At 44.6% G+C, this 27,388-nt stretch overlaps 1 protein-coding gene across 1 annotated transcript in view; it reads right to left on the bottom strand.

The window, feature by feature from the left end:
• The window catches only part of PDLIM1 (PDZ and LIM domain 1), a 45,289-nt gene extending 18,442 nt beyond the window's left edge, over positions 1-26,847 (bottom strand). The window contains exons 1-4 of the mRNA XM_012654503.1: positions 26,501-26,847; positions 10,698-10,849; positions 9,122-9,206; positions 4,404-4,603 (exon numbers count right to left, since the gene is read on the bottom strand). Of these exons, the coding sequence (XP_012509957.1) occupies positions 4,404-4,603; positions 9,122-9,206; positions 10,698-10,849; positions 26,501-26,596 (533 nt within the window). The 5' untranslated portion in view covers positions 26,597-26,847. The remainder of the gene's footprint in view (positions 1-4,403; positions 4,604-9,121; positions 9,207-10,697; positions 10,850-26,500) is intronic.
• Positions 26,848-27,388: the final 541 nt, after the last annotated feature.

Below are 27,388 nucleotides of genomic sequence, written 5' to 3'. Positions count from 1 at the left end.
ATTACAGGCGTGAGCCACCGCGCCCGGCCCATATAACGTTCTTGAAATAACAAAATTACAGAAATAAAGAGGAGATCAGTGGATTTCCAGGGGTTAAGGAGAATGTGGGGAGAAGAGGAAAGTGGGTGTGGTTATCAAAGGGCAACATGAGAAATCCTGGAGATAGAAATGTTCTATATCTTGACTGCATCTATGTCAATATTCTGGTTTTCTTCCTATTCTGTGACAGTTCTCAAGATGTTACCATTGAGGGAAACTGGGTAAGGGTTATAAGAGATCTCTCTGTATGATTTCCTACAACGGCATGTGAATGTACAACTGTCTCAAAACAAAAAGTTTAATTAATTTTAAGGCATCTTTTCCCCAAATGGTTGAAGTTAAGTGTCAACAGGAAATGATGTAAGATTTTAGTTCTTGTTTTTTGGTAGGTAAGGGTAAAGGAGGTAGACTGGCTCGGAAAAATCTTTCATTTCTCATATCCCAAGAAATGAGAACCCAGGTCTGAGATGCCCCAGCCTGGCTACTCCAATGTTCACAAAAAATTACAATCCTGGGAAACCCTACATCATCACTTTTGGAAGGGGAGCCTGAATGCTCCCTAAGTTTTCGTCTTCAAAGGCCTAGATGTTGGTCCCGTGATAAGAACCCAGAGGAGTAATTATGGACACTAGGAGAAGAGGGAGGAAGACCAGACACTCCAGCCATTTCTCTGTGGGCTGCGGCAAGTTTAGCTAGAGGGGCAAGAAGCCACCTTTGTCACAGAGGTTTTTTTCTGACCCAGCTCTGAATCAGTCAATAACCCCTCTGATATCATTTGAATAGAGAACAATGCATCCCTTTATTCCACAGTACCTGCTTAGAAATCTGCCTCATGCATGTTTGGGGGGAACACCTGAGAACACAATTTAGAAGAGCTAGCATCTTGGGACTGTTGTGTTGGATATGAGATTATTCCACGATTATACACGATTATTCACGATTATTCCACGAAGAGGCCACCACTCCATCAGGAAGCTGGTTAACTGTACCGGCTGGCTGAATCCAAGCTACGATGCTAGGAAAGAAAGTTTACCTTAAGTCATAGCAAAATCTCCTCCATAACATTTGTCTATGTGCTTGCACCCTTCTGGAGCCCCCTGTACTCAGAAGCGATGGGATGGAGTTCCTCATGGGCAGTGAAATCAGTAATAACCAGCACTTGCTGAGCACCTACCAGGGGCCAGGCACTGAGCCAGGCGCTTTGCACACATTGCACTGCATGCTCTCAACAACCTGGTGGTGAGGTAGTTAGCATTATCTCCACCTTGGAGATCAGGAGGCTGAGTTTCAGAGAAGTTACATGTTTTGCCCAAGGTCACACAGCTAAGAGGCAGCTAAGAGGCAGAGCTGGAATTCAAGGCTGAAGCCCCTCTGTCTGCAAAGCCTTTAGGAAGTACCAGGCAGCATCACATCAATAATGAAATACAGACTCTGAATTCTCAGATTTTGACCAAAGCCCATAAATTCAACTAAAAGAGGTCAGAGGGAAGGTGCTAGGTTTCTGCTGAACTGAGCAACATTTCTGTCACCTACCTGGTACACAGTAGGCACTCGATAAATGATTACTAAGCTGAACTGACCTAGAGGAACAAGGCTGCAGAGGAGCTCCCCTTGGCTGTGTGTGCTGGGAGCAGGGGCGGCGGAGGAGCATCGCCTGCCTTCCTGGCTGGCAGTGCTCTCTCTGCTCCTGTCTGACGGGACTGGGACACTGGGACGCAGCTCTGTGAAGACCTACAAGACGGACAGCCACAGACACACCACGAGGCTTTGAAGAGCATGGGACAAAGAAACCGAGGGCGAGCCCCAGAGAATGGGTGATGACCTCAGACGCAAAGTATGTAGTGAGCCAATCCTGGAACCTCAGCTAATTTCACAGACTAAACAGTGGGGGTGAGCGGGCATTGGGACTTGTGCTGACAGAGCAAACAAGGCGACCCTGTGGCGTTTGGGCTTGTGGGGGATCTTTCTTTGCCGAGAATGCACTGGGAATAGACCAGCAAGCTGAGACCCCTCTACAGGCAGCATGGCCAGTTCGGGCAGCTCCTTTGCCTTGGCCTGCAGGTATTCCCACCGTTTCTGGATTCATACTCAGAGTTTGGGAGGGAGCAGAAACTGGGCCCTCTCTCCTGAGAAAATCTGCAAGGAGACTTCTGATAAAGTATCAGAGACAATGTAGCCAAAGCCTGTGCCACAGGAGGGGCTAGGGATTGGAGGAAAGGCTTGCACAGTTTCAGACTTAATTGTTTAAGAATGGGGGGAGGGAGCAAGCAGGGAGCATGAGAGAAGAAAGAAGACATTAATGAAGGAAAAATAGCCAAGGCCATACTAAAAATACTTCCCAGGCACATATTTCTCCCAATGCATAACAGCTCTTTCAATTAAGGATGTGTCATTTCCTGGGTTATTAAATCCAGATCATGGAACATTCCACTCCGGGACAGTAAAAGAGGGTCACGTTCTCAGCCTCCCCGGCACCAAAGCAGTGAAAACCAGGGATCGCAGCCCTCAGAGTCTCCACCACTCCTCACTGGGCTCCCTGAAAGCTTCCCTTCAGGGTGTGTCCGTCAGGAGGCCCGGCGTGGCACTCTTTCTCAGGCACCTCAGACGCCCCCTCGGTCACCTGCAAGGGCATCATCATCTCAAGCCAGTAAGGGCTTGCAAGAACCAGAATTTGGGGGAAGAAGAAGCATCAGGGGGCACTTTGCCTTGGTTAGTCTGATAAATGCCAGTGACCTTTAACATCTTCTAAAGCCAAAGTCACATAGCAAAAAGACTGCCCTACTAGACTCTAAGAAATGTTTTAAAAAAGCACCGTGTCCTCTCAGTGTCAGGCACAGGGCCCTGCATGCAGGGGTGACCAATAATATCTGTCTCTTTTTTGGTGGCAGCGGGGACTATATGCACGGTATAGCCAACACACCCTTGAGAGGGGTTCCTATAACAGTTTTTTCCAAACATTTAAGTAATCTGGAACCTCTGCTATCTTAACCTCTCCTAACCTGCATTTGAAGCAATCAATTTGCAACTTAATTACCCTAAGACTTGGTTGGATCCTCGTTAAAGGTGAATTGGGGAACAAATGAATGGCAAAGCGGACTCCAGAGCTCATACAAGAATCGAGGATTCCACGGGGGAAAGATCCTCGGAGCTCAGACAGGTTTGGACCACACAGTGTTTTCCGTTAAAATGTGAATGTCACCAGCATTTAAAAATCAGGAGATTTCGGATGAAAAGAGGCTTTCCACCTTCTGTGTTAATGAAAATAATCAGGAGAAATGGGAAATGCAGGCCGCAGGTGGCATCCGACTGGAGCCAAGGAGCAGCGCCCTCTGGAGGGGGCACGCACTGTGCAGCCGCCACAGCCGCTGTGCTCCCGTCGTGTGCACTCGGAGCTCTGCTCTCACTTCCTCATCCTGCCTGCCACCTTTGGGCATTTGAGTTGGCAACTCCCAACCTAGTCCCCCCCTTTTCACCCACAGAGAACTGGTCCCATCTCTTACTTTTCATCCTCAAACCCAGCTCTTTTGCGCCAGGCTGCTGGTATTCCCAGTGTTTCTGGATTTATCCTCTAAGAGTTTGAGATGGAGCAGACATTGCTCCCCTCCGCTGGGAATATCCAGGAGACTTTTGATAAAGACACAAAGGCAGCTGCAGCCAAATGATCTGTGACAGAAGGAGACCTGCCTCCCTAGGCCCCAGCAAGATGCTCCTCAGACTCCGCTGCCCCTTCTGCCTGCAGCCTCACCTCTTCCCCTGCTAAGCCGTCTCTGCCCTCAGATCATAACCTATTCCTAAGAACAAATATTTATATCCTCAGGGACCTCTCTTCTTTCTACAATTTCCGGTCTACTCTGGGGAAAAAGCAAACATTGCTTCCCCAACACCGTGCACCATGAAGTATCTCCCCCTTGCTCACATCAGGCGGTGAACAAACCACACTGGGTTCTATGAAATACTTCCCGACTAGAAACACAGAAGAATTTCTCAGGAAGTAGCAGGCCTGTCCAGGAAGAACTATGGTCAATTAGAAGATGACAACAACCACAAAAATTGGGACAAAAATTGGGACAAAAATAACAAGTTCTCAAGGATTAAATGGTTTGTTCATGCAAGACATGGAGCTGGGCATTTTGCATGTTAATTCTTATTTTTATAGCCACTCTACAGGTGAATAATTACTACAGGCAGGAGGTATTATCCCCTTTTTATAGATGAAAATGAACGCAGAAAGTATTATGCTAATGGAGACATTTTTCTCCCTGGAGTAGTGGTCAACCTTCTTCCACCTGCCCGGACCGACCTGATCCTGGCATGAAAAGCCTCTCCCAGAACCGGTCCGGAAGAGGACTCCGGGGTCTACTTACGGTCTGCCATTCGCCTCCTCCCCACTCGCTGCCGTCTTTGACTCCAAGGCGTTGTTGAAGTTGGAGATGTTTTCAGAAGAGTAGAGGCCAGCTGGGTTGTTGTACTGGTTCGTGATGACCCTGGGGGCAGTGCTGGAGGCAGGTGAGGCGGTGAAGGGCATGGCACTCCGATTGTGGGCGCTTCCTATGTGCAGGACCTCCTGCAGGCAGGGGTCGGAGAAGAAATCAAGGGGAGCATCCAATGCACACCCCATAATGGGCAGTGAAGGCTGAGTGTCAGGGAGAGGTGCTCCAGCTGAGCTACAATGGCCCTGGTTCAACTCAAACTTTGGCCAAGAGGCTCTGATGGACCCACTGAGACACGGGGACAACGCCTGGGAAAGTTTCGCGAGTTGGGCACCTGTGCCAGTTCACACCCTCTGAATCAGCTCTGCTTTCTGACTCTTCCCTGAGGCCCAGCAAAGCCTGATCTCCTGGGGCACACCTGGGCAGGACTCCCACCCCCAATTTATGCCTTGGATTGTCAGGATCCAAGTCAGCCAAAAAACCCTTCAGGGCACATTCCAGAGGGATTAAGATACTAGGAGGAAAAGAACATGCAGTCACTTGGTCAGTGCAGAGCAGAAGATGATAAAAGGTGGAGATAAATTCTCCAGAAAGGAGGTTAGACCAGCAAGATAAGGGGGCTGTGGTGCCACTGGGGGAGGGAGCTGCCTGCTAGGCAGAGAGGGTCTCGGTCCTCCTGCAGAGGGGTATAAAGGGGATTCAGGATCTATTGTGGGAGAAAGACAAGGCTAATCAGACACAAGGTCAGAGGATACCTGGTACAAAGGACTTTGAGTTCCTTGTGTTCTCATTCCCCTCTTTCCGTAATTTGAGAAAGTGCCCTACACCCCTACCCTGGACCTGCTAGGAGTCAGGTGAATGATTACTACAGCTACAACATCTTAGCACTCCTTTACAAACACAAAAAAACACTTTTTAAACTAACATTCCTTTTTTAAAAATCACAGCTTTGCTCATTAGCAAGGTGTTTCTGCTTGGGTGTTCTGGATCAACCCATGGCTTCCAGGAGATGCATGGTCTGGGAAGGCTGCTAAACTCAGCGTGTGCTATATTTTCTGGGTTCCCAGGAAAATCTTCCTGAACCCTGGTCGCTTTCCAAAACACCCAGGCCCAGAACAGATGCCCCAAAAACAGTTCCTCTGTTGCTCTTCCTTTTTTTTTTTTTTTTTACCTCCTTTTTTGTTAAATCTTCAAGTCTTTTATGCTTTCTTTAAAAATATTATGCATGCATTATGCTTAATTTATTGTGTACTAATTTAAAATAAAAGACAACATGAAAATATTTTATGATTAAGATTTCTTTTTCATTATTCACCTTGATCTCCTCTTCAACAAATCGGAATCAGTGAGGTTTTTACTGCACAAATTATGTTCAGTTCATTTTGCATTAGACAAAAGCTAAGTCTGTACAAATAATTCACAAAAGGAGAAGTATAGCTATCTATGAAAAAAATGTTAGCAGTAATCAAAGAATGATTAAGTAAATTTTATGGCACAACTACCGAAAGGAATCATATGTAGTCTTTAAAGACATGGTCGTGAAGACGGAGCAGATTTACAGATGGGCAGCCCAGGACTGTCAGTCACATACGCTACAGCACGTGGACAGTGTGGCCCAGCTGCAGCCCGGATGGCCGTTCTTTCTTTCCTTTCTCCATATCCAAGGAGCAGCAGAGGAAGGCTTAGCACCAAGGAAGGGCCTTTATTTGTCTGTCTTGGCTCAATTTTATTCTGCCACTTCCTGGTCTTGAGCAAGTGACACCTCTCTGAACTCATTTCTCATCTCTAAAATGAAGAAAATAGGCCGAGTGTGGTGTCTCACTCCTGTAATCCTAGCACTCTGGGAGGCCGAAGCGGGAGGCCTGCTTGAGCTAAGGAGTTCAAGATACCACCTGAGCAAGAGCGAGACCCCCGTCTCTACAAAAAAAAACAGAAAAATTAGCCAAGCGTCATGGCATGTGCCTATAGTCCCAGCTACTCGGGAAGCTGAGGCAGGAGGATCACTCGAGCCCAGAAGTTGGAGGTTGCAGTGAGCTATGATGACATCACTGCACTCTACCAGTGTGATGGAACAAGACTCTGTCTCGGAAAAAAGAAAAGAAGAAAATAAAAGCCTTCTTCACAAGGACTCAGTGTGACATATTAATGTGCCAAGCACAGTGCCTGGCACATGGCACACATTCAGCCAGGGTCTGTTCCCTTCTCCCTTCAAAGACACATTTCCAATTAGAATGGAAGTCAATGAAAATTCAGATTGAAAATTCCTATTTTCATTTTACAGAGACTATTTCAAGAATGCATCTGGTTTGTACATAAAAGGAATATCTCTACCCTCATGTGAATACTGGTCTTCCCAGAAGGCAGGCAGATTCGGGGCTTGCCTTTTGGAAGGGATGATGTAATTGTTTGGGCTTTGTATTTATCAGTCTCCAAGGAAACTCAGTAATGAGGAAATACAAACTAGGTGTGTAACTGCGCTGACCTCAGATAAGCTGGGGTGTTGGCTGGCATTACATGAACTAACAGATCTTTTTTTATAGATCAACTCTGCTCTTACTCATTCGTCCTCTATTTTAGAATGGCTGGAAGTGGAAAAATTACAGTTGGGAAGTTTTTCATATAAATAAAGAATTACTGGAATCAAAAGAAAAATATACTCGTGCGAAATTTTAAAGTATTTGAGTTTTCTTTTAATCTGAAGATAACTACCTTCAAAAATTAATACAGGTAACCAGATTATAGGTTTAGGATGAAAATCCAAGTATAATACAAATAAAAAGTATAACAAAAATTTACATGATTATCTTATTTACATGAAAGCTAGGATTTCAGAAAAGCCAAATCAAAACAAAATCATTCCTTATGGGTTATAAAATATATGAAAACCTAACACATTAAAATTTAACATTTACAGTAAATTTAATGAAGTGGCTGAGAATTCCCAGGGAAACTGAAATTAACTGTGTCATGTCTTAAATAAGTTTACACAACTACCAGTTTACAGACAGAGTGCCATTTTATGAACTTTCCTAAGAGGAACCATATAGAATAATTTGTTCATGTTGGTTTGTTTTTTTTTTTGAGACAGAGTCTTACTCTGTTGCCCGGGCTAGAGTGCCGTGGCGTCAACACAGCTCACAGCAACCTCGAACTCCTGGGCTCAAGCGATCCTTCTGCCTTAGCCTCCCGAGTAGCTGGGACTACAGGCATGTGCCACCATGACCAGCTAATTTTTGATATATATATTTTTAGTTGTCCAGCTAATTTCTTTCTAATTTTGGTAGAGACAGGGTCTCGCTGTTGCTCGGGCTGGTCTCGAACTCCTGATCTCAAGCAATCCGCCCGCCTCGGCCTCCCAGAGTGTTAGGATTACAGGCGTGAGCCACCGCGCCCAGCCTTCATGTCAGTTTTGAAATGGCAGATGCAAAATGGTCCTTAAAATGACTCCTGGGATTCTCAAATATGATTTTTATTATCGTAATGGAAATAATTTTGTATGATTGCATTTCTGAAAATTTAATGGAAGCTATTTGAGAAAATATGACTTATATCCAAACCACTCAATTTACATACACTAGTATACCGAGTGAGTTCCATTTCAAGTTTTTGTTTTATATATAAAAGATAGCTAGCTATATGTTACCTTTTGATTATATCTTGATTCACCATAAAAACTAAATAGTATCCCAAATTTAGAAAAAAAATTAAATTTCAAATCTTCAACTGGAGTTAAATGTATAACAATCACAAGCTAGTCTAAAATTTTCAAAAGCTATTATCAATTTACTTATTAAGTTGTCATTAATAATTCATTAATGTATCCAACAGACATATACTTGTGACAAGTAGCATGTTAGGTATGAGGAATTTTACAAAAATATTCTAAACATTCTTCTTTAAGTTTGTTTCCCTTACTTCAAAAAGAATACCCACACACTGTGGATAATTTAGAAGATGCAAATAAGTCTATTTGCAGAAAGAAATAAAATCACCTATAATCTAACTACTGAAAGATTATTTGCAAACATGGGCTCTTAGGACAGTCTACTGTCCCAGGAAATTCTATCTGGCTGAGAAATTGTGCACCGACTACCTACCACATTTTCCAATATTAAGTGCCACTTTGTTTTAGTAATTTTAAAGTCTTACTGTAAGTTTCACTGTAACAAAAATAGAGATTTCCACCCCAAGGCTCATGGAAACCAGATAGGGGGATACAGCAGGGAGAAGCAGGGCTTACTATCAACTTCGCCCTCATTTCTTCAGGCTCCAGGTCTCGGGTCTAAACTTATTGTCATCCCTGGCATGATTCGTTTGTATCTGAAATCCACAGTGAGCTGAGTTAGGTCCCTGACTGAACCACGATCCTGCCAGCTCTCTTCCATGCAGGAAGTCTTCCCTCATCGCCTCCCTACCCCCTGCTTCCAGTCCACGCTGCAGCATCACTGCCCTGGGGGTTTCCAGCCCTTTCCTCCCGCAGTTCCCTTACGGGAAGAACTGAATGAGAGCCAGATCCCAGCAGCGACAGTGGAGGGCTCTCCCTGCCTTATCCCCAGGCCTGCAGACAGGAAAAATGGGACCATGCCAAACAGTGTCACGAGCAGGAAAGTGCAGGGTGGTGAGAGCAGCGGCAAAGGTGGGCAGGTACCTACCTGGGGCTCAGAGGCCAAATTCATCTTGTATGGATGGCGTTTCCCTTCCTCCGTCACCAGAGGAGACCAGATCTTCTGTTCAGATCTGCAACAGATTATCAAAGCTGTTGTTTCATTCATGCTAAATAAATAATACGCACCAAAAACAGATTGGGAAAACATCCCCTCTTGCCTGGACTACCAGCTTCTGAACTAGCATCCTGCCATCAGCCTCACCCTCCACCAGCCACCAGTGTGATCTTTCAAAAGCCCCAATGTGATATCATCCATGTCCAACATTCAGGGCCTCCTCCGTGTTCCTGAGCACGCCTCACGCTGCCCCACCTCTGCTCGGGAGGGAATGGGCTTCTCCTCTATCTCAGCCCAGTGTGCTTGGTCCAGGCCAAGCAATCAACTTATTTGTGAAGTTTATTTGGCTCAAATGAAAGTAATACCTCCTTTTTGGAGCTGGTAAAGGATTTTCTTTGTACCAATCACACTGATTTTACTGTAGACTCAGTTTCCATTTCACTATTTCCTCTCTTGCAGAGAATGTCAGTACTTTTTATCTATCAGAGTGCCTAGCACAGTGCCAGACATATACAAGAGGTACCTGTTCAATTTGTTGACTCAAAAATCGATTAGTCAATGGACAAATGAATGTCTTGAACTAGGGCTTGAAGGAAAGGATTTGGACTGAGATGGGCATGCAGAAGGGTAGCTGTGCTTTTGAGGGGTAGTAATGACATGGTGCACCTCTCCTGGGGTAGGGCTCTGAAGTGTACAAAATATTTTGACATATTCCCCCACACTTGGTCCTCCTGCTGCTCCCATGGTACAAGGCAGAAGAAAGTGATAAATGTATGTCACAGGTGAGAATCTGCACAACGGGCTCATGACAAAGGGTTGTCACAGATAAAGTTAGCAAAACTTTGAAGTTAGGTTAACAGATGATCAGAGTAAGAAATCTGAACTTGATCCCGTAGGAACTGGGAGTCACTGAAGGTTGAACAAAATCATTCCTGAAATCCTGCCCTAGCAGGACCCCTTCCGAGACTAATGAAGGAAGTGGAAACTCTACCCTAATTACAACTCCCAGGCGCTCTCCTCACTCCATTCAGCCCCAGCTCTCCTTTCTTGCCCTGTACTTAAGGTCACACTCAGCACCTGCGGCTACTGCGCTGAAGTCTTTCTCCATTACTGCAATCTCCTGGCAGGGTACTCACTGCTCAGCACAGAGCGGTGGGAACAGCATCCTAAGTAGATTCTCAGTGGTTCCTGGGGAGAACTTTTCATTTCATTTTACCTGACAATATTTAATTCATTTTACTTACTCAAAATGTTGGTTGTATTAGATCAAGTGAAAATGCAGATATAATATCTTAGAGAAAGAAGCCCACACCATAAGAAGCACTTTGAAAATTTAAGAGGAAAACAGGCAAACTGAAATTGCAATTCCATAGACCTCTCAGCATGCCTATAGTATAGGTGGCTCTGAGCTAGGGGGAATAGGGGATTCTGAAACAGGAAAGGCAGTCCCTGCCCACTGGCAGCTTCTAGGGGATCAAAAATGAACAAACGTTTCCATAGTCCTCACCTGGCTACCGTGAGGGTCATATTGTCTGTGCAGCCTTTGATTTTGTTCTGAGCTTCCAAGTGTGTCATACTGCTGGTATTTTCCCCATCAATGGCTGTGATTACATCTCCAATACATAAATTAGCTGTAGCAGCCTTGCTTCCAGGAGTGACCTGGAAAAAAAGGGGAAAACAGGCTAGTTACTATTTGTCTCCAAGAAAACTGCTGAGAAAGATGCCACCAGGTTAAGTATTCACTGATACGAATCAAAGTATTTTAAAAGGAAAAGAAGGCTGAAATCACAAGCTTAAGTAATAATCCTTTATATTTGTGTAATATGTTATCGTTTACAAAGAGCACTTTTTTACATGATCCCATTGGATCCTCACGACCACCCTGTGAGAAAGAAGGACAAGTATCACTGCCCATTTCAGAGACCAGGAAATTGAGGCTTAGAAAGATCTGTGACTTACCCAGGATCACCCAGCTAGTATGCTGTTATAGTACTAGTCGTCCAACTAGTATATCACTGAGCCAGGATGCAAACCCTGAGGCAGACCCAGTGTTCTTCCCACTGAACCTTGTTGCTTCCTTAAAATAAGTTACCAACTATATTCTTAAAAAAATACACATTTAGAGAACATAATGTGCAATAACATCTCATTTCTGTAAAAATCTTAATAATCAATATATGTTATATGTATAGAAGAAAATTGGAACACCGTACACTAAATTGTTTGCAGTTATACACTTCTGTAATGTGCTTGTTTTTATAATAAGACTGCATTACTTTTTAATTTAAAAAACTTAAAAGCAATAAAGAATATTTTAAAATATTTAAAAGTATGGGCTTAGGCCGGGCGCAGTGGCTCACGCCTGTAATCCTAGCTCTCTGGGAGGCCAAGGCGGGCGGATTGTTTGAGCTCAGGAGTTCGAAACCAGCCTGAGCAAGAGCGAGACCCCGTCTCTACTGAAAATAGAAAGAAATTAATCAGACAACTAAAAATATATAGAAAAAATTAGCCGGGCATGGTGGCACATGCCTGTAGTCCCAGCTACTCGGGAGGCTGAGGCAGGATGATCGCTTGAGCCCAGGAGTTTGACGTTGCTGTGAGCTAGGATGATGCCACAGCACTCTAGCCGGGCAACACAGTGAGACTCTGTCTCAAAAAAAAAAAAAAAAAGTATGGGCTTATATTGGTTCATCCCCCCCAAATGATTAGGGTCATCCCCGATAGACGGCTGGTTTTCTGTTGGCTGATGCTTCTAAAACCAGTGGTTCCATGTTTATAGACCTCTGATGCTTGGGGACAGCCAGTCAGTTACTGCAGTAGGTCCTCAGATTCATCTGCCTACCGAGCATTACATGCAGACTGAATAAATATCATGTCTCCCACACACATGGACAACGATTTTTCAAGTGAATACAGATGCTATTATGATGAACAAAGTCCAAACTCATTATGAAGCAGTACTAACCTCAGAGTAACTTTTTGCCATTAGGTATTTTCTAAACCAAGATATATTAAAAATATTACTATGATCATCCCTGGGTAAATCCACAACTTTTAAAAAAAAAAAAAAAAAAAGAAACATTAATAGACCTTCCTGGATGGGACTTCCAAGTCACCCAGGAGCAAGGTGGCAATAACAAACACCCCCAGACTGCCAGTATCCATGGGGCTCTGGCCTCCTCTGGAGAAGGCTCTTGACTCTTGGAATCTAATTGAGGAAGATTTTGTGAACACCTGAGTGTCTTAAGGCTGAAACACAGGTAACAGGTCCTTCAAGGCACTGAACCAGGACACACGACGTAGGCCCTGAGCCTCCATATCTGGTGCGGTTTTCGGCAGCTGTAGTTTCCAGTCGGCCCCCACCAAACTGAAAAGCTACCCCTTGTGAGTGGCTGGTGTGGTACTGCTGTCATGGTCCATCCCCCATCAGCACCCTGACCTCATAAAATGAGGAGTGGATAAGCTGATCCTTGAGGTCCCTTCCCGCTCGGACATACTATGACTTTATCAGGAAAAACTCTCCTGGAATGTGGCAGGATGTGGAAACCAGTACAGAGATCCTGACCTCCTAACCTTCCTTTCTGGCTTTCCCATCATCTGTTTACCAGAGATCTGGCTTTTAGAAAATGAAAGCCCCTTGATCCAAGGTTCTGAGCTTCTCTTCATCCAGCCACCAAGCATAGGCCACTCTCATTTCAGTCAACACTAGGGTGTTAGCTTCCGAGTCACACAGTGCCTGCAGTGAAACAAATTCCTCTCATTTTCTGACCCGTCTTCCTGAGCAGGCTGATCTGGTATTTTCATATAATTCGTATATATTTCACTTTTTCTTTTTTCATACTTTTTTTAAAGAGACGGGATTTCACTCTGTCACCCAGGCTGCAGTACAGTGGCACAACCATATCTCACTGCAGCCTTGACCCCCTGGGCTCAAGCGATCCACCCGCCTCAGCCTCCCGAGTAGCTGGGACTACGGGCGCATGCCACAATGCCCGGCCTATTTCACTTTTTCTAAAGGACAATGCAGGTTCATTTTTTTAAATGACCTTGACATCACGTTACTTGGGATTGGTGAACTCTCCCTCCAAAGAGAGCAGCCTGAATCAAGGGGCATAATGCCTGATCGAACTCATTTATCACAACCAAATATAGCCATGTTGAAGAGCAGTTCCCTTAGGATCAAGTCCATATTCTTTAACAAGGCCCCCAAATCTGATGCCTCCCTACCCATCCTTACCATGGCACCTCCCCACTGGGCTCCAGCTACAGAGCCTTCTGTAGTTCTTTTCTGCCTCAGGACATTTGCACTTGCTTTTACTTCTACCTGATTAGTCTCTCATCATTCAGGTCTCAGTTTAGATGGCGCTTCCCAGAAAGGCCTTCCCTGACTTCCAATCTATGCTATATCTTCCTGTCATCCTTTTAATACACTTGGTTCTTCTTTACGGCACTGGTCACATTATGTTTGTAAACCTATTTGGCGGGTTTATGTGCTCAATGTCAAAAGGACTACTAAACACCAAGGTGTGTGAGAGCAAGACTGTGTCTGCCTTCTGTGCTGCGGTATCCCCAGTGCCCAGAACCCTTACTGGCACACAGCAGGTGCTCAATGAATATCTGTGCAACAGACAATTGAATCTAAAGCATCTAGTGTTGTTAAATATGTAATCAGCCTGCTTCATTTTATCCTTTAAAATGAATATTTCCCCAAAAATCTAAAATATTTTTATTCCACAAATCATCATTTCCCTCAACATTGCTATCTTGGAACATGACCACTCACAAAAAACAAATAATGAGATGGTGAGGGGTGGGGGGGGATGAGAAGCTAAGAAAGAAGTTTCTATTTACTTTCTTATGTTGAACTGCTAACAAGTCTGGAATTTGCAGCATTTGGTTCAAACTGTTTTGTGGGAGAGGCGTTTCTGCTGGGTATATCCCAGCAGGTCCTGGACAAGCTAGAACCAGTCTTCAGCTCCCCAAGCCTGAGTAATCAAGGCTTGGTCATCCTATCCTTCAGTCCGATTTCTTTCTTTCTTCCTTTGTTTTTAAAGCCAAACTGATAGGAAGCCAAAGGAAATCTCGGAAAGTTACAAGACAACATCATCAAATGGGAAGGACTTGGACGGAATCACATATAAACAGATTAAGTTCACATTCTTTTATGAGCCATCTCTTTTTCAAAAAAAAAAAATTTAAACAAATTATGGGATTTGCCTTTTACAAAGCCCCTTCACAGACAATCTCCTATTTTAGATAATAATAATAATGACCTCACCACCAACATATTAGATAACTCCACAGATGAGGAAACTGAGACTTAGAGAAGCTGCGACTGGGGACTGGTTCAAGTTCACACAGCTAAAGGCTGAGTCTCAACTTGAAAGACTCCCCCAGTCCAAATTCCATTCCTTTTTGCTTTAGCACAATGCCACAAGCAGAGGCTCCAAACCCAACTGTTGGAGCCAAAGAGAAATCCAGAATCAAGGAGACTCATCTGCTGTGGCCTTCTACACACGAACTGGAATGTCACAGGCCCCTGCTACTGCCTGGGTGCATAGGACACAGGACAGTCACGACACAGGACAGTCACTCCACGGCTCTGTACTGAGCCAGGGCCCAGTAACCCCACCCCTTATAAAACACACATAGAACTGACAAGGGCCAAAGAAAAGAAAGCCTGTGTCTCTAACACTGGGTAGCTCCTGTCTTGAATGGTAGACCCCAATCCTTGCTACACACTAACTATTCATCATAATCGTAACAATAACCATCAGCTAATAACTATATTATGTGCTAAGCAAGTCTAAGTGTTTAGCAAGGGTTAATTTACCAATCTTCACATGATGCCATGAGGCAGGCAATATTAATCTGCATCATTACACATGAGGAAATGGAGGAACAGGGGTTAAGTGGTTTGCCAGGGGTTGCACAGCTGGTGAGCGGCAGGCCATGGCAGGTTCCAGAGTCCACCCATTTAACCCACTATACAACACTGTCCATTCTAATTTCCTCGTGGCTGTCAAATTGCATCAGAACTAACTCATAATGGAGTTAGCTTCAATTTCTTAAAAAAAAAAAAAAATTTCAAACTCACCTCCAAAGGAACAGGCCCATGAGTTCAATGGACATTCCTCTGCCAGCTTTCTCCCCCAGAGACCGTACAACTAGATCATACAACTCTTGCTGCATAAAAAGGAATGGGTTTAGGCACAACAATTTCTGCTAATGAATCATCTGCCATTTTCTGCAAAATTCACTTGTCTCCCTCATCTTTTGTCCCCACCCCATCCCCAGGCAGATATATACCACTCTATACCACAAGTTCACAATGCATCTTTAAAACCGGTGCATCGCTGCCAGTCCAGAGCACATAAGGAGGTTTCTGAAGCTTAAGTTCACTTCTAAAGGGGCAAAATAGGACTATGAAGTCGCCGTCCCATTTCTTCAACTTACATGTAAATTTACACATCAAGATGGTATTGCTGTAATACACGACTGGATGTACCCACGGGCCATGACAAATAAAAAGATAACCCCCCTTCTCTGTGACAATAGCATGTTTCCATTTCATCCCTCCCCTGTTCCCTCTTTCTCTCTTGCAGTCATTCAGTCATGAGACATCCTGATTTACTCTGAAAGATAGCGAAGCTTGTTGGTTAAGATGTGGCTTCTGGAGTCATCAGATGGCCAGAGTTCAAGTCCTGCCTCTGTGACTGGTGAGCTAAGTGTCCTTGGACAGGATATTTGACTTCTGCATACCTTACTCTTCTCATCTACGCAACAAGAATGAAAAGAACAGTCCTGACATCAGAAGACTCTTGTGAGGATTACATGAGACAATTCAGGCAGTGCCCACTGTCAGGGCTCTAGAAATATAAGCTGTTGTTTGCAGATTACAGGAACTACACAAGGCACTGATAGACTGCTGTGAAAAGGGTGGTGCCTGCCATGAAGGAGCTCACAACCTCCTGGGCAAGATAGGCATATACAACATCTGCTGAGTGGTGGGCTAGAAGCAAGAGGTAAAAGGAGCCTAAAGGTGGAATCAGGGAAGTCTTCCTGGAGGAGGTGCTGCTTAAAACTATGCAAAGGAGGTGGGAAAGAGCATGCCAAGTTATAGGAACAGCATGGGACTAGTAGGGACAAAACACAAGGAGTGAAGGGGGAGGAAGGAGTGAGGCTAGAGACGTAAGCACAGAGCAGGCTATACGCCCTGTTATTTTCCTGCTAAGAAGATTGTACTCTATCTGGAAAACAATGGGGACCAAAAAAGGAATTTAAAGATAGTATCTGACATCAACTGCCCAGTTAACTGCCAAGAAATAACCACTGAGCCTTAGCTCTGATGAGAACAACTCTGCTGAGATTAAGGTGACTGCATTTGACAGATATGCTCTAATGGTCGTTCAAAGAAGCAGATCCATTCAAGAGGCTGCCCATTCAGCCTCTGGACTGGCCATTCTGAGGCTAGCTTCCCCCAGTGGACCTTTCAAAAGGCAGTCCTACTTACAAGCACATGTTCTATTGACAGCTACATGGGGTTCCTTTAATTCCCTGGCTCAAAGTTGAAAGGTGGAGGCCTATGAAATGAACCCAGCCTGCAATCTTGGGGGATTTTTTTTAATTAAATTACTCGCTAATATTTACGTATCGGTAAATTTTACCCAAACCCCTAGATTGTCAGCTCCCTATTTCATTCTCAAAAGTATTCCAGCCTGGCTGATAAATTGTATTGTTGTCCTTTTGACAAAGATGGGGGTTTTAACCAAATATCTGTCAAATGGTTTAAACAGTTCTGATGCAGAGGGTTTGGTTGTTTTTGGTTTGTTTTGTTGTTGTTGTTGTTTTGTTTTGTTTTCCTGAGGGGAAAACTGTCTCTATTCAGAAGGTTCGATGACTTTTATTTATGGACAGGACTATAGTTCGATCTCTTAAATTGCCATGAAACATTGTTAACCTTGCCCCTTGGAGTTGGCATCTAAACCTCGGGCCAGAAATCGACCGAGCTCACCAGTAACTCAAAGACCTGTGGTATTTGCAAGGATGAGGCAATGGTTCCCAGATAAGTTCGTCATCAGATCCCCTGTAGGGGAGGGGGTTGAAAATATAGATAGAGTTCCACACCCAACTCAGATCTACCAAAAAGGGTCTACACAGTGGGACCCAGGAATCTATATATTTTTAAAGCTTCCCAGGAAATTCTAATGCTCACTGGGTTTGAAACATCAAGGGAGATGTTGACTATCCTTTTCCCCTAAGCTCTCTCTCCCTGAATGTTAAGACACCAGGTAGATGAAAAATACTTAGAGCCTAAGATCTCAGCTCCTCCAGAAACAACTTCAAGGGCTTACACACCTGTTAAAGTATACAGCAGGCCCTTGAAAGAAATATGCATTGGAATAGTATTTCTCTATCTCTTACTAAAACAGAGTTCTTAAAAAACACAGCCCCTGATAATGTTAGTCAAAGTCCCTAAAGATGCTCTGAAAATGGAGCATTGTAGAAGTAATTTCAATCCAGATGTCTAAGTAACTCAACATGGTTCCTATTTTCCCTTGGCCCGAAAACTCACAGCTAAATGTAGTGTGCAATTACAGAAACCAACAGATTTAAAAAGCTCCCAGCACATCTCTCTCTTTCCTTGTCTATGTTCCAATTTTTTGCTAAATCTTATGTGGGTTTTAAATATCCTAAATACGCGTTTTGGTGTTGTAAATCACCTTAAATCCATCCTACAAGTAAGTGAGAGAGACAGCATAAAAGACAGTTATGCTTCAGCATTATTCAAAACACAACTTGGATAAAGAAATGTGAAATTCAAGTTCAATCTCAATGCTATGTGCCTTTAAGAACAATCTTCTTTGATCTAATGGTTGTGTCAAGGTATTTAGGTGTAAATTTAACAGATTCTAAGGTGAGTGACAAAGCAGGACCCAGCCCTGCAATGTGCCATTCAAATGTGGAATTTGGACTCACTTCAGATTCTTCTGAGTCATTTTGCAGGCCCAGGTTACAGCACAGACTTTGCAGCCACACATTACATCCACGGAAGCTGTACGAGCTTAGACTGTTTCCAAATGTTCTTGGTTAGTCTATAAGCACTTTCTCAGGAAAATGAGACAATAAAGTAGGGTAGATGCTTGTAGATAAATTGTGCCTTAATCCAGCTTCACATTAGGCCCAGTGCAAAAGGAAGTTATTAGTACTAACGGCTAGCAGTTCAAAGAGACTTAATGGCTCTCTTAGTCTGAAAGACCAACCACTATTTCTCAGAAAGGAATAGGATAAAGTAGGTAGCAAAATAGACTAACCTGATTAATTTCTCAACGAGTTTCTCAAGTCTCCAAATAAGCCCCTATGAGTCCTACATGCTTTTAAATAGCTCCGATAACACCACCCATAACCCAAAGCCTAAACACTCATTAAACCTTGAAAAAGTTACTCTCTCTGACTCATTATCTTCGTTTATTGAATGAAATTTATAATGGTATCAACCTCATTCAGTTGTTGGAAGGGTTAAATGAGATTACGTTTGTAAAGAGTTTAGGATAATGTCTGGCACATAATAAGCACTCAATCAATACACAGTAGCTACCATTAAATTTTTTAATAGTACTACTATTAATATATCCTGATGCCTTCTATGTGTTGTTAGCCATAGTGCTAGGTTGTCTTTATACATCATCTTAACTTCATCACAACTTTTGAAGACAAGTACTATTATTTCCACTTTACAAATAAGGATACTGAGTTTTCAAGGGCTAATCTGTCCAAGGACATACAAGCTAATAAATGGACAAGACAGGGTTTGAACCTAGATCCAGATGATACTGAAAATGCATTTTCTCATGACCTCAAGATGCCTTTAATTCTTGATTTGTTGCAGTAAAAATAAGGCAGAAAGCACAAAGCAACAAAGTCCAAAGAGTTCACTGGGATATGGTAATTTGGTTTTAAAAATGCTATGTGTATGGAAAAAAGTCTGGAAAGTTTTGTAGCCAACTGTTAACAGTGTTTTACCTCTGGGAAGTAAGATTAGGGAAGCCTTTACCCTGTGCATTCCATACTTTCATATTATCTGATCTTTTATAATAATTACAGGGGCTTCTATGTAAACTTTATTGAAGGATAACATGCATACAGAAAAGAGCACAAATCGTAAACTACACAGCTGAATGAATTCTCACAAAGAGAGCACACCCACACAGACAGCATGAGATAAAGAAAGAGAGCATTACCTAACTCCCAAAGGTAACGTGCCCTCTCTGTCATAATGTCCTGGCAAAGGTTTGCCATGATCCTGACTTCTAACACTGGACATTAACTCTGCCTGATTAATTAAAGATAATTCGAATCACACAATATTTACTCTTTATTCTTATGTCTGGCTTCTTTCTCTCAACATTGTGTGTGTGCATGTGTGTGTGTGTGTGTGTGTGTCTGTGTCCATCCATGTCATTATGCACAGTTGCAGTTTCTTCATTTTCATTGCTGTGGCATTTTAAATCATATAACTATACCACTATTTATCTATTTTATTCTTGTTACACATTTGAATTGTTTCAAATTTGGGGCTATCTTGAATAGTGCTGCTTAGAAAATTCTCAAACATGTCCTTTGGTGCTCATGTGGGCCTATTTCTACTGAGTATTTAGGAGAATTGTTGGGTTATAGGGTATGGTTATATTCAACTTTAGAAGCATATTTTTTATAATTTGCTTAAAAGACATGGATGCAATTATTGCTGCAGCATCCAAATTTAATCTATCTGGATGCATTTTCAACATCTGCATCTTAAATAGGTCCTTCTATGTTCGTATTGTCTTATTTGATATCAGCGGTTATATCTAAAGAATTACACCCTGAATCCTTGTTCAGGAACATGGCCTCCTACAAGACTGCTGTGTTCTTCAGAAAATCATTTTGCATGTTTATGGCATTTACCAAGGAGGCAGAGTACTGCACGGGAAAGTACACCGCAGATCTCAGTTACGGACAGGTACCCCGATTTTACCCACGATGAGGCTAACAACAGCATCGACAATCACACAGGATGCTAAGACACATGTAGGAATTACCTTTTCATCTTAGGTTTTCATGGGCATATTTCATTCTGGGCTTGGCCTGGCCATCACAAGGTGGATCTAGTCACTATCTGGTCATCTTCATTTGCCACAAAAGCTGATCCCAAATCTCCCCCTAGCAGGTCTTTCTCTAGCCCAGCAGTCCCCAACCTTTTTGGCACCAGGAACTATTTTCATGGAAGACAATTCTTCCATGGACGGGGGCGGGGGGATGGTTTGGGGTGATTCAAGCACATTACATTTATTGTGTACTTTATTTCTATTATTATTATGTTGTAATATATAATGAAATAATTATACAACTCACCATAGGTTGGGGACCCCTGCTCTAGCCAATCCTCCCACTGCTCTTCTGTTTTTCACTATCCACACAGGCGTGGAATCCCATAACTGGACTGTAAATTCTCCCAGGTGGGGCCTGGCCTCTGGTTTTTCAGGAGAGACAGGGAGGGAAGGTGCTGCTCTCTGGGCTGCTCTGAGCTGAGGCCACATGACAACCGGAGGGCCTCCTGGACAACCCTCAGGGGCATGAGAGCACCTGCCCGGTGGAGCCCAGGAGGGTCCTATCCTCATGTCGAGGTCTGCACTGCCATTAGCATTTTTCCGACCTATGTGCTGGGTAATATTGCTAGCAATGAAATATCGACAGGTACGGCTTATCAGGAAGCAGAATACAGCGGTTAAAGCTGATCTGGGAGTCCGTCTGTCTGGCTTCACTTCCCAGCTCCGCAACTGACTGACTTTGTGTCCTGTGTCCCTCTGTCAAGGGTTGTGGGGAGTATGGAAGAAGATAATGCAAGTGCTTGCTTAGCACAGAGCACGCACTCAAAAAATGTTAGCTGCTATGAAAACATTATTATGACATAGAGATTAAGACTACAGGCTTTGAAGCCAGACTGGTCAGCCAAATTCTAGCTCTACCACTCACTGCTACGTAACACAGGCAAAGTACTTAATGTTTCCATGCCTTATTTCTCTCATCGGTAACATGGGGATCTTAATTGTACCTACCTCATAAGACACTTGTCAGGATCACTGAGAGAATATACTAAGCACTTAAAATAGTGCCTGGCATATAAAGAGTCCTATATACGTTTTAACTATGGTTATTATCACAAGTAGACCAAATAAATATCTCTCACACAAATCTTTCAAGTGTAAATGGATACTCTTGTGATTAACAGGACACAAATTCATCTGAAAACAATCCTGAATTCATAGTACATTTTCTAAATCAACTTATGGTTGAAGGTACAGCCCACGCCATCAGAAAGTAGGATACTCTAACAATGAAAAAGTGGGCTCTCATATTCAAAGGGTACGAAACCCCCTGGGTTTGCTTGCTCATTTAATATTTTATCTTTACAGAGAACTGAACCCCAGAAAAGGCATTTGACTTGCCCAGGGCCACCCATGAGGTGCTCAGGACTAGAGCTCAGCTTGAGTCGCGGCCCTGGACATTTTACCAGGCACCCTACATGAGTCCTGGCAGCTTCCACCCCGGCCTTTCCCCAGAGATCTACTGGAAGTCAAATCATCCTTTAAAAATTAGTTTTTTGACATATTCACTTTTCTTTTCTTCTTTTTTTTTTTTTTTTAAAGACAGAGTCTCACTCTATTGCCCAGGCTAGAGTGTCGTGGCGTCATCCTAGCTCACAGCAACCTCAAACTCCTGGGCTCAAGCGATCCTACTGCCTCGGCCTCCTGAGTAGCTGGGACTGCAGGCATGCGCCACCATGCCCGGCTAATTTTTTTCTATATATTTTTAGTTGTCCAGCTAATTTCTTTCTATTTTTTTCAGTAGAGATGGGGTCTCGCTCTTGTTCAGGCTGGTCTCAAACTCCTGAGCTCAAACGATCCGCCCACCCTGGCGTCCCAGAGTGCTAGGATTACAGGCGTGAGCCACCGCGCCTGGCCTGACATAATCACTTTTGCTCATTTTTAATCAGTCTCTATCCTCTCCTTTATGAGGAAGTTAAGAAGTAGATCTGTCAATGAAAAATTATGTAAATTCAAACAAATTACCTAACCTGTGGGCACTAGAGCTTCCCCATCTGTAAAAGGCAAAGAATGCCAGCTTTCTTCTCCTCTTTGGAGCAAGAGTAAGGCATGGCTTAGGAATGGGCACAGCCTGGAAGTTAGTCCTAGTCTTGTCCTAGCACAGAGAAATTCATTGGTGCTTTTCTCAGTCCTGATCAACCCAGGAGAATATGACCCCAGTGGTTAGATGACACTCTCCTCTCAGTCACATGCCAGCCTGCAATCCACTAAAGCCATCCTTCTTCCCTCTCACAGCCTCAAAAATAAACCAGCAAGGTTGGCATCCCGGAGACTGGGGAGGAGATGGGAGGGTATCTGGTCAGAAGGTGATAACATGGCCTGGTCAATTTCATGCCAGTGGGCTCAAGCATTCACTTACATGTCATTCTCTTTGATTCGTCCTCTTCCTCGTCTCTCCTTAGGTCAGCTGAGATTGGCTAGAGCTGCTAATATTTCCCAGGTGATCAATTTCACACAATGAGCGAGTCAGCACAAGGGCCATTAATATATAATGAGCCTTTCTGGATATTTCTTGCTTTTCATATACTGAAAGACAAGCCCTGCTCTTTCAACCTTTAGGACATGATGTAAAATCTCCTTGAATCTGGAAATAATCGCTCTTAAAAATCAGAAATGACCCTCTGGCTAAAGGATCCATTATTAAGCACCCCTTGGGATACTTGAGCAAAGGTCACCAGTATTTGTCATAAAACCACTGGGCTCTTAGCATAGAGTTCCCCAGGACTCAAGAGGCAAAGGAGCAGCTCCTCCAAGTAAGAGCATCTCTTATCTCTGGCTCCACCCCTTCCTGTCTTTCATCAGTTGCTGGGAGAGAAAAACAGTCAACATAAACTGAGCAGCAGTTTTGGCCTGGGTATGGACTCTCTGAAGGCTTCCCTTGAATGCAACAAGAGGAAATAAGAAATTGACATGGGGAGAAAAAAAAACAACCTCAAGGAGATAGACAACTGTAGGTTTGGAGCAGGAACTGACCAAAAAAAAAAAAAAAAAATCTCAGGGAATAGTGGTAAACGTGGGGCTGGATCATCAGGGAGTCCAAGACAGGGGCCTTAAATGAGAAACTGGGTGAAAGAAGAAAGCTAGTCTAGCCCCATTTAAAGTTAGAAATCTGGGTGGAAATTTTAAGTTGATCACAACAACAACATATGAAAACATTAAGGAGCTAACGAAGCTATTCACACACAAAAAAAATATATGTTCTGTATGAACCTGTTCAGAAACAAGCAAATTAAGGTATGGCATTTGGGATGTCTATTTAGATGAAAAAATTATGAAGAAAAGTAAGGAAGTGATTACCACAAGTCAGGATAGGGTTACATTTAATGAGCTTCTAGATGCTGGCAATGTTCTATTTCTTGGCCTGAGTGGTGATTATACAAGTGTTTACTTTATAATCATTTGCTATGCATTTATATCTTATGACTTTTTCATTTCATAATTAAAAATAAGTTAAAAAAAGAAATCATTGAAAGTATATAAGATTACAATGTTATATTCAGAAGCTTTAACAGTTTAACAAAGGACTGGAGCCAATACCAGAATAATTCAGGCAAGAGAAAGCAAACATAGTTATTTAAATAAAAGGCACTCCTCTCCCAGCCTAATTTTATGGTTTGTATTGGTGTGGAGACTCCAAGTCTACATATACAAAACCATACTAGCAAACTGTATCTGCCCAGGATAATAAATGTAACACACCTACCAACCAGAAGGTATATATCTCTTTGTTGATGCTCACACCACCTCACTATTATCCACTGTTTACAGAGCACTTTGACATACCTTAACTACCAGCCATGGGCTGGTGTTATTCCCATTACAGAGATTTAAAAAAATTAAGAAAAAATAAAAAGGTAGCCTCAGACAGTAAAAGGCTCACCCAGGTACAGCTCAAATAAGAAGCAGAAACCAGACCAGCACCAGATCTCAGATGGCCATTCCAGAGTCCCTTTATGACGATGACTTTCCCATTCCCTAGAGATGAACAGGCTGACATTTTTTCCATGTGTTAATAATGAAATAAAGAGACAAGTAAATGACTGTCAGTATGAGAATGTCACCTCCTCTGAGTCACTTTCACCTTTTAATTAAATCACCTGCCAAGGGCATTTTAAACATTTGCTTCCCTCACTTGACCATGAACACCTTGAGAACGGAGCTCTGTCCTCTGGTTTCTGAGGAGTTTGCACAGTTTCTGTCACATGGTAGGTGCTCATTAAACATGTGCACATACCAATAAATAAATAATAAATGAATGAATATATGCAAGTACAAACTAATGAATTCACGGTGTGGTGTTTTCCGCGCCATACCATCATTCCCGCACAGGGCCTCTTACAATAAGACTTTTAAAGCAGCTAAAATGGCAGACAGGCGGTAACTGCCCTTTTAACAGATTGCCAGTACATCCTCCACTACTTAAAAAAAGGTTTCAAGTCATATATAAATCTCAGAAGTGGAGAGGGCTGACAGGTTAATTATAGACACAAAGAACAGGGACAAATGGACTATGAGGTAAGCGAGTCTAAATGTGCAGAGGCAATGCCCTCCCTGGACAAGCATTTATTAATAAGCCCGAAAGGATTTATGTGGCACAGCCAGGTGCAACTCTGTGCCAGGCTTGGGAGCGGGGTTCCAGATTTGGGGAAGGCACAGTCCCTGGGCTTGAAGACCTCAGCTGGTGGCTGAAAAGACACTGTGTACCTTCAAAAATGATCAGAGGTCTCTGTGGGACAAGGAGAGCAGGTGGAAGACAGGGCCTAAGAACTGACCCACCTGCTCCTTTTAGGGGTGGGATGGTCAGAGAAGACCTCCTCCCTGGGCCACGCCCACCGGGAAGGAAGCATGGGCAGGACTTGGCTGACATAGAGGCCAAGAGGGGGCCCCCAATTCTTCTGCACCTCCCACCAAACTCCTTCAGCTGCTGGAGGCAAGAGTTTAAGTCAGAAAGACCCACAGGGAGCTTCCCCTTCCCTCTTCATCCTCCCTCCCTGCTCCAAGAAAAAAGAGGGATGTTTAGAAATCTGGGGAGACAAGTTTAAGGTCAGCTTCAGCAGGCAGATGGGCCCAAGAATGGAATGTGCCGCCTCTAGGCAAGGCGTGGCCAGCAGGGAGTGCTTTTCCTGCTCCCTTTCTACATTCAAAGAAAATTTATTGACCGTAGTGGGGGAGGGAGGGGCAAGGGCAACATACATAACCTAAACATCTGTACCCCCATATGCTGAAATAAAAAAAAAAAAAATTTATTGACCGTCTTCTAGGTGCCCAGGCACTGAATGTGGCGACTATCAGGGGGACATCAACCTTGTGTTTGGCTAGATTAGAGGGCCAAAGGCGGGACCTGCAAATACTGAGTCTGGGCTTCCCTGGGTATTCCACTTTATTTGGGGGTGATGGGTTTGGTCGTTCAGGAACGAAAGTGGGCTCTTCCAAGGAGATGAGATCCTCCAGGGAGATTTCAAGTACCACCACCACACACACAGGGTAGGAACCCCACCCCGGTATCCCCTCATCCCCTGAGGAAAGGAGGCTGGCCAAGGGATAATCTGGGAATGTCAGGCAGAATGATGGCGTGGCCACCTCCCGCAGGAGGACAAGAATGACCAAGAGGGTTTATTTGTGTGTTTATTTCCAAAATCCCACCTTCTCTCCAAAAGATTAAGGAGAAGAGACTGACCATGGATCAAGTCCAAAGAGTGAAAAACTAGTTGTTTCGGTTATTGTTCTTTAGGTTAATCCCACGTAGCCCCCAGTAAATTCCCCACCCACTCCACCTCACTTTCCAGGTCTTTCCTGTCGCTTTCTGCCACTCTGCGTGAAGAACGGAGAAGTGCTATCTCCCAGCGCGCGAGATCTGCGAGGACCCTCATCCCTTCGCCGGTTGACAAAGCACTTTCAACGCCGAGCCGCGCTTCTGGGACCAAGGAACCAAACTGCCCCCTCCTTTCTGGCGGACACGGAGCGTGCCCGCCAGCTAGCCCCGGAGCGCAGCGTCGGGGAAGGGGTGGCGGGGAGTGGCGGGCCCCTGGCGCGCACCTGGACGCTCCCCGCCGCGGTCCGGGCTCCGTCTCCGGCAGCACCGCGGGGCCCGAGCACCCCCAGGTCGGGCGCCTCCCCTCCTCCCGGGAGCGCCCGGCCCCCACGCGCGCCCAGCTGCTCTTACCCGGGAAATGGCGAGAGGCTGCTCGAAGTCCTTGCCGCCCACGAGGCGGAAGCCCCACGGTCCCGGACCCTGGAGAACGATCTGCTGGGTGGTCATGGCGCGGCGGCAGCGGACGGCGACCCGAAGGGACAGACGGACAGGACGCGACGCGGCGCGCTGGGCTCCCCTGGCAGCTGTCGGAGAAAGAGCGCGCGGCGCGGGCCCCGGGAGCCTGGGGCGGACGGGCTGGGGCGGGAGGGGACAGGGCGGGAGCGAGGGAGAGGTCAGGGGCGGCTCCGCCCAGGCCGCGTCGCTGCCGCCCGCCCCGCCAGTCCTCCCGCCCGCAGCCCGCAGCCCGCAGCCGCTCCCCGCCCGCCCCAGGCTCCCCGGACCCGTGCCGGGAGTCAGGTCGGGGGTCCGAGGTTCTCACCCGCTCCGCCCTGGACCCCCGCACCACTCCCCTCCTGCCCCCCCGCACCGCCGCTCCCAGCCCCGGGGCGGGCGCCAGGTGAGAGGGAAACAGGTCCCGACAGACCGCGAACCAGACAAACCCGAACTTGGCACTCTGTAAAATGAGAATAAAAGTCCTGTGCAAAGTATGCTCTGAGGTCAGCTCCATTTTTCTCATTTGCTTTGTGTAAACAATAATGATGTTTAATAGGTGCTTTCGAATAATCTCATTTGCTGCCTTTGCAGCCAGGGCATTTAGTCCTATTTTACAGATAAAGTAACTGAGTCTGCCGGGAGGTTAGACTTGCCGGAGGCTGCACAACTCGTCAGCATCTGGACCGTTGCCCAGCCTGCCTGTGCCAGGCCTGTGCGAGAGAACCCGGTCCTAGAAATTTTCTAATGCTAATGAGACCATCACAAGGGGTTATAATTGGACTTCAAGACCTTCCTAGAAATCTT

The sequence above is a fragment of the Propithecus coquereli genome, unplaced genomic scaffold (genome assembly GCF_000956105.1).
Source record: "Propithecus coquereli isolate 6110/MARCELLA unplaced genomic scaffold, Pcoq_1.0 Scaffold440, whole genome shotgun sequence".
In the NCBI taxonomy this organism is placed as follows: Eukaryota; Metazoa; Chordata; class Mammalia; order Primates; family Indriidae; genus Propithecus; species Propithecus coquereli.
The sequence above is the reverse complement of the archived record's forward strand: the minus strand, read 5'-3'. Positions and strand labels throughout refer to the sequence as shown.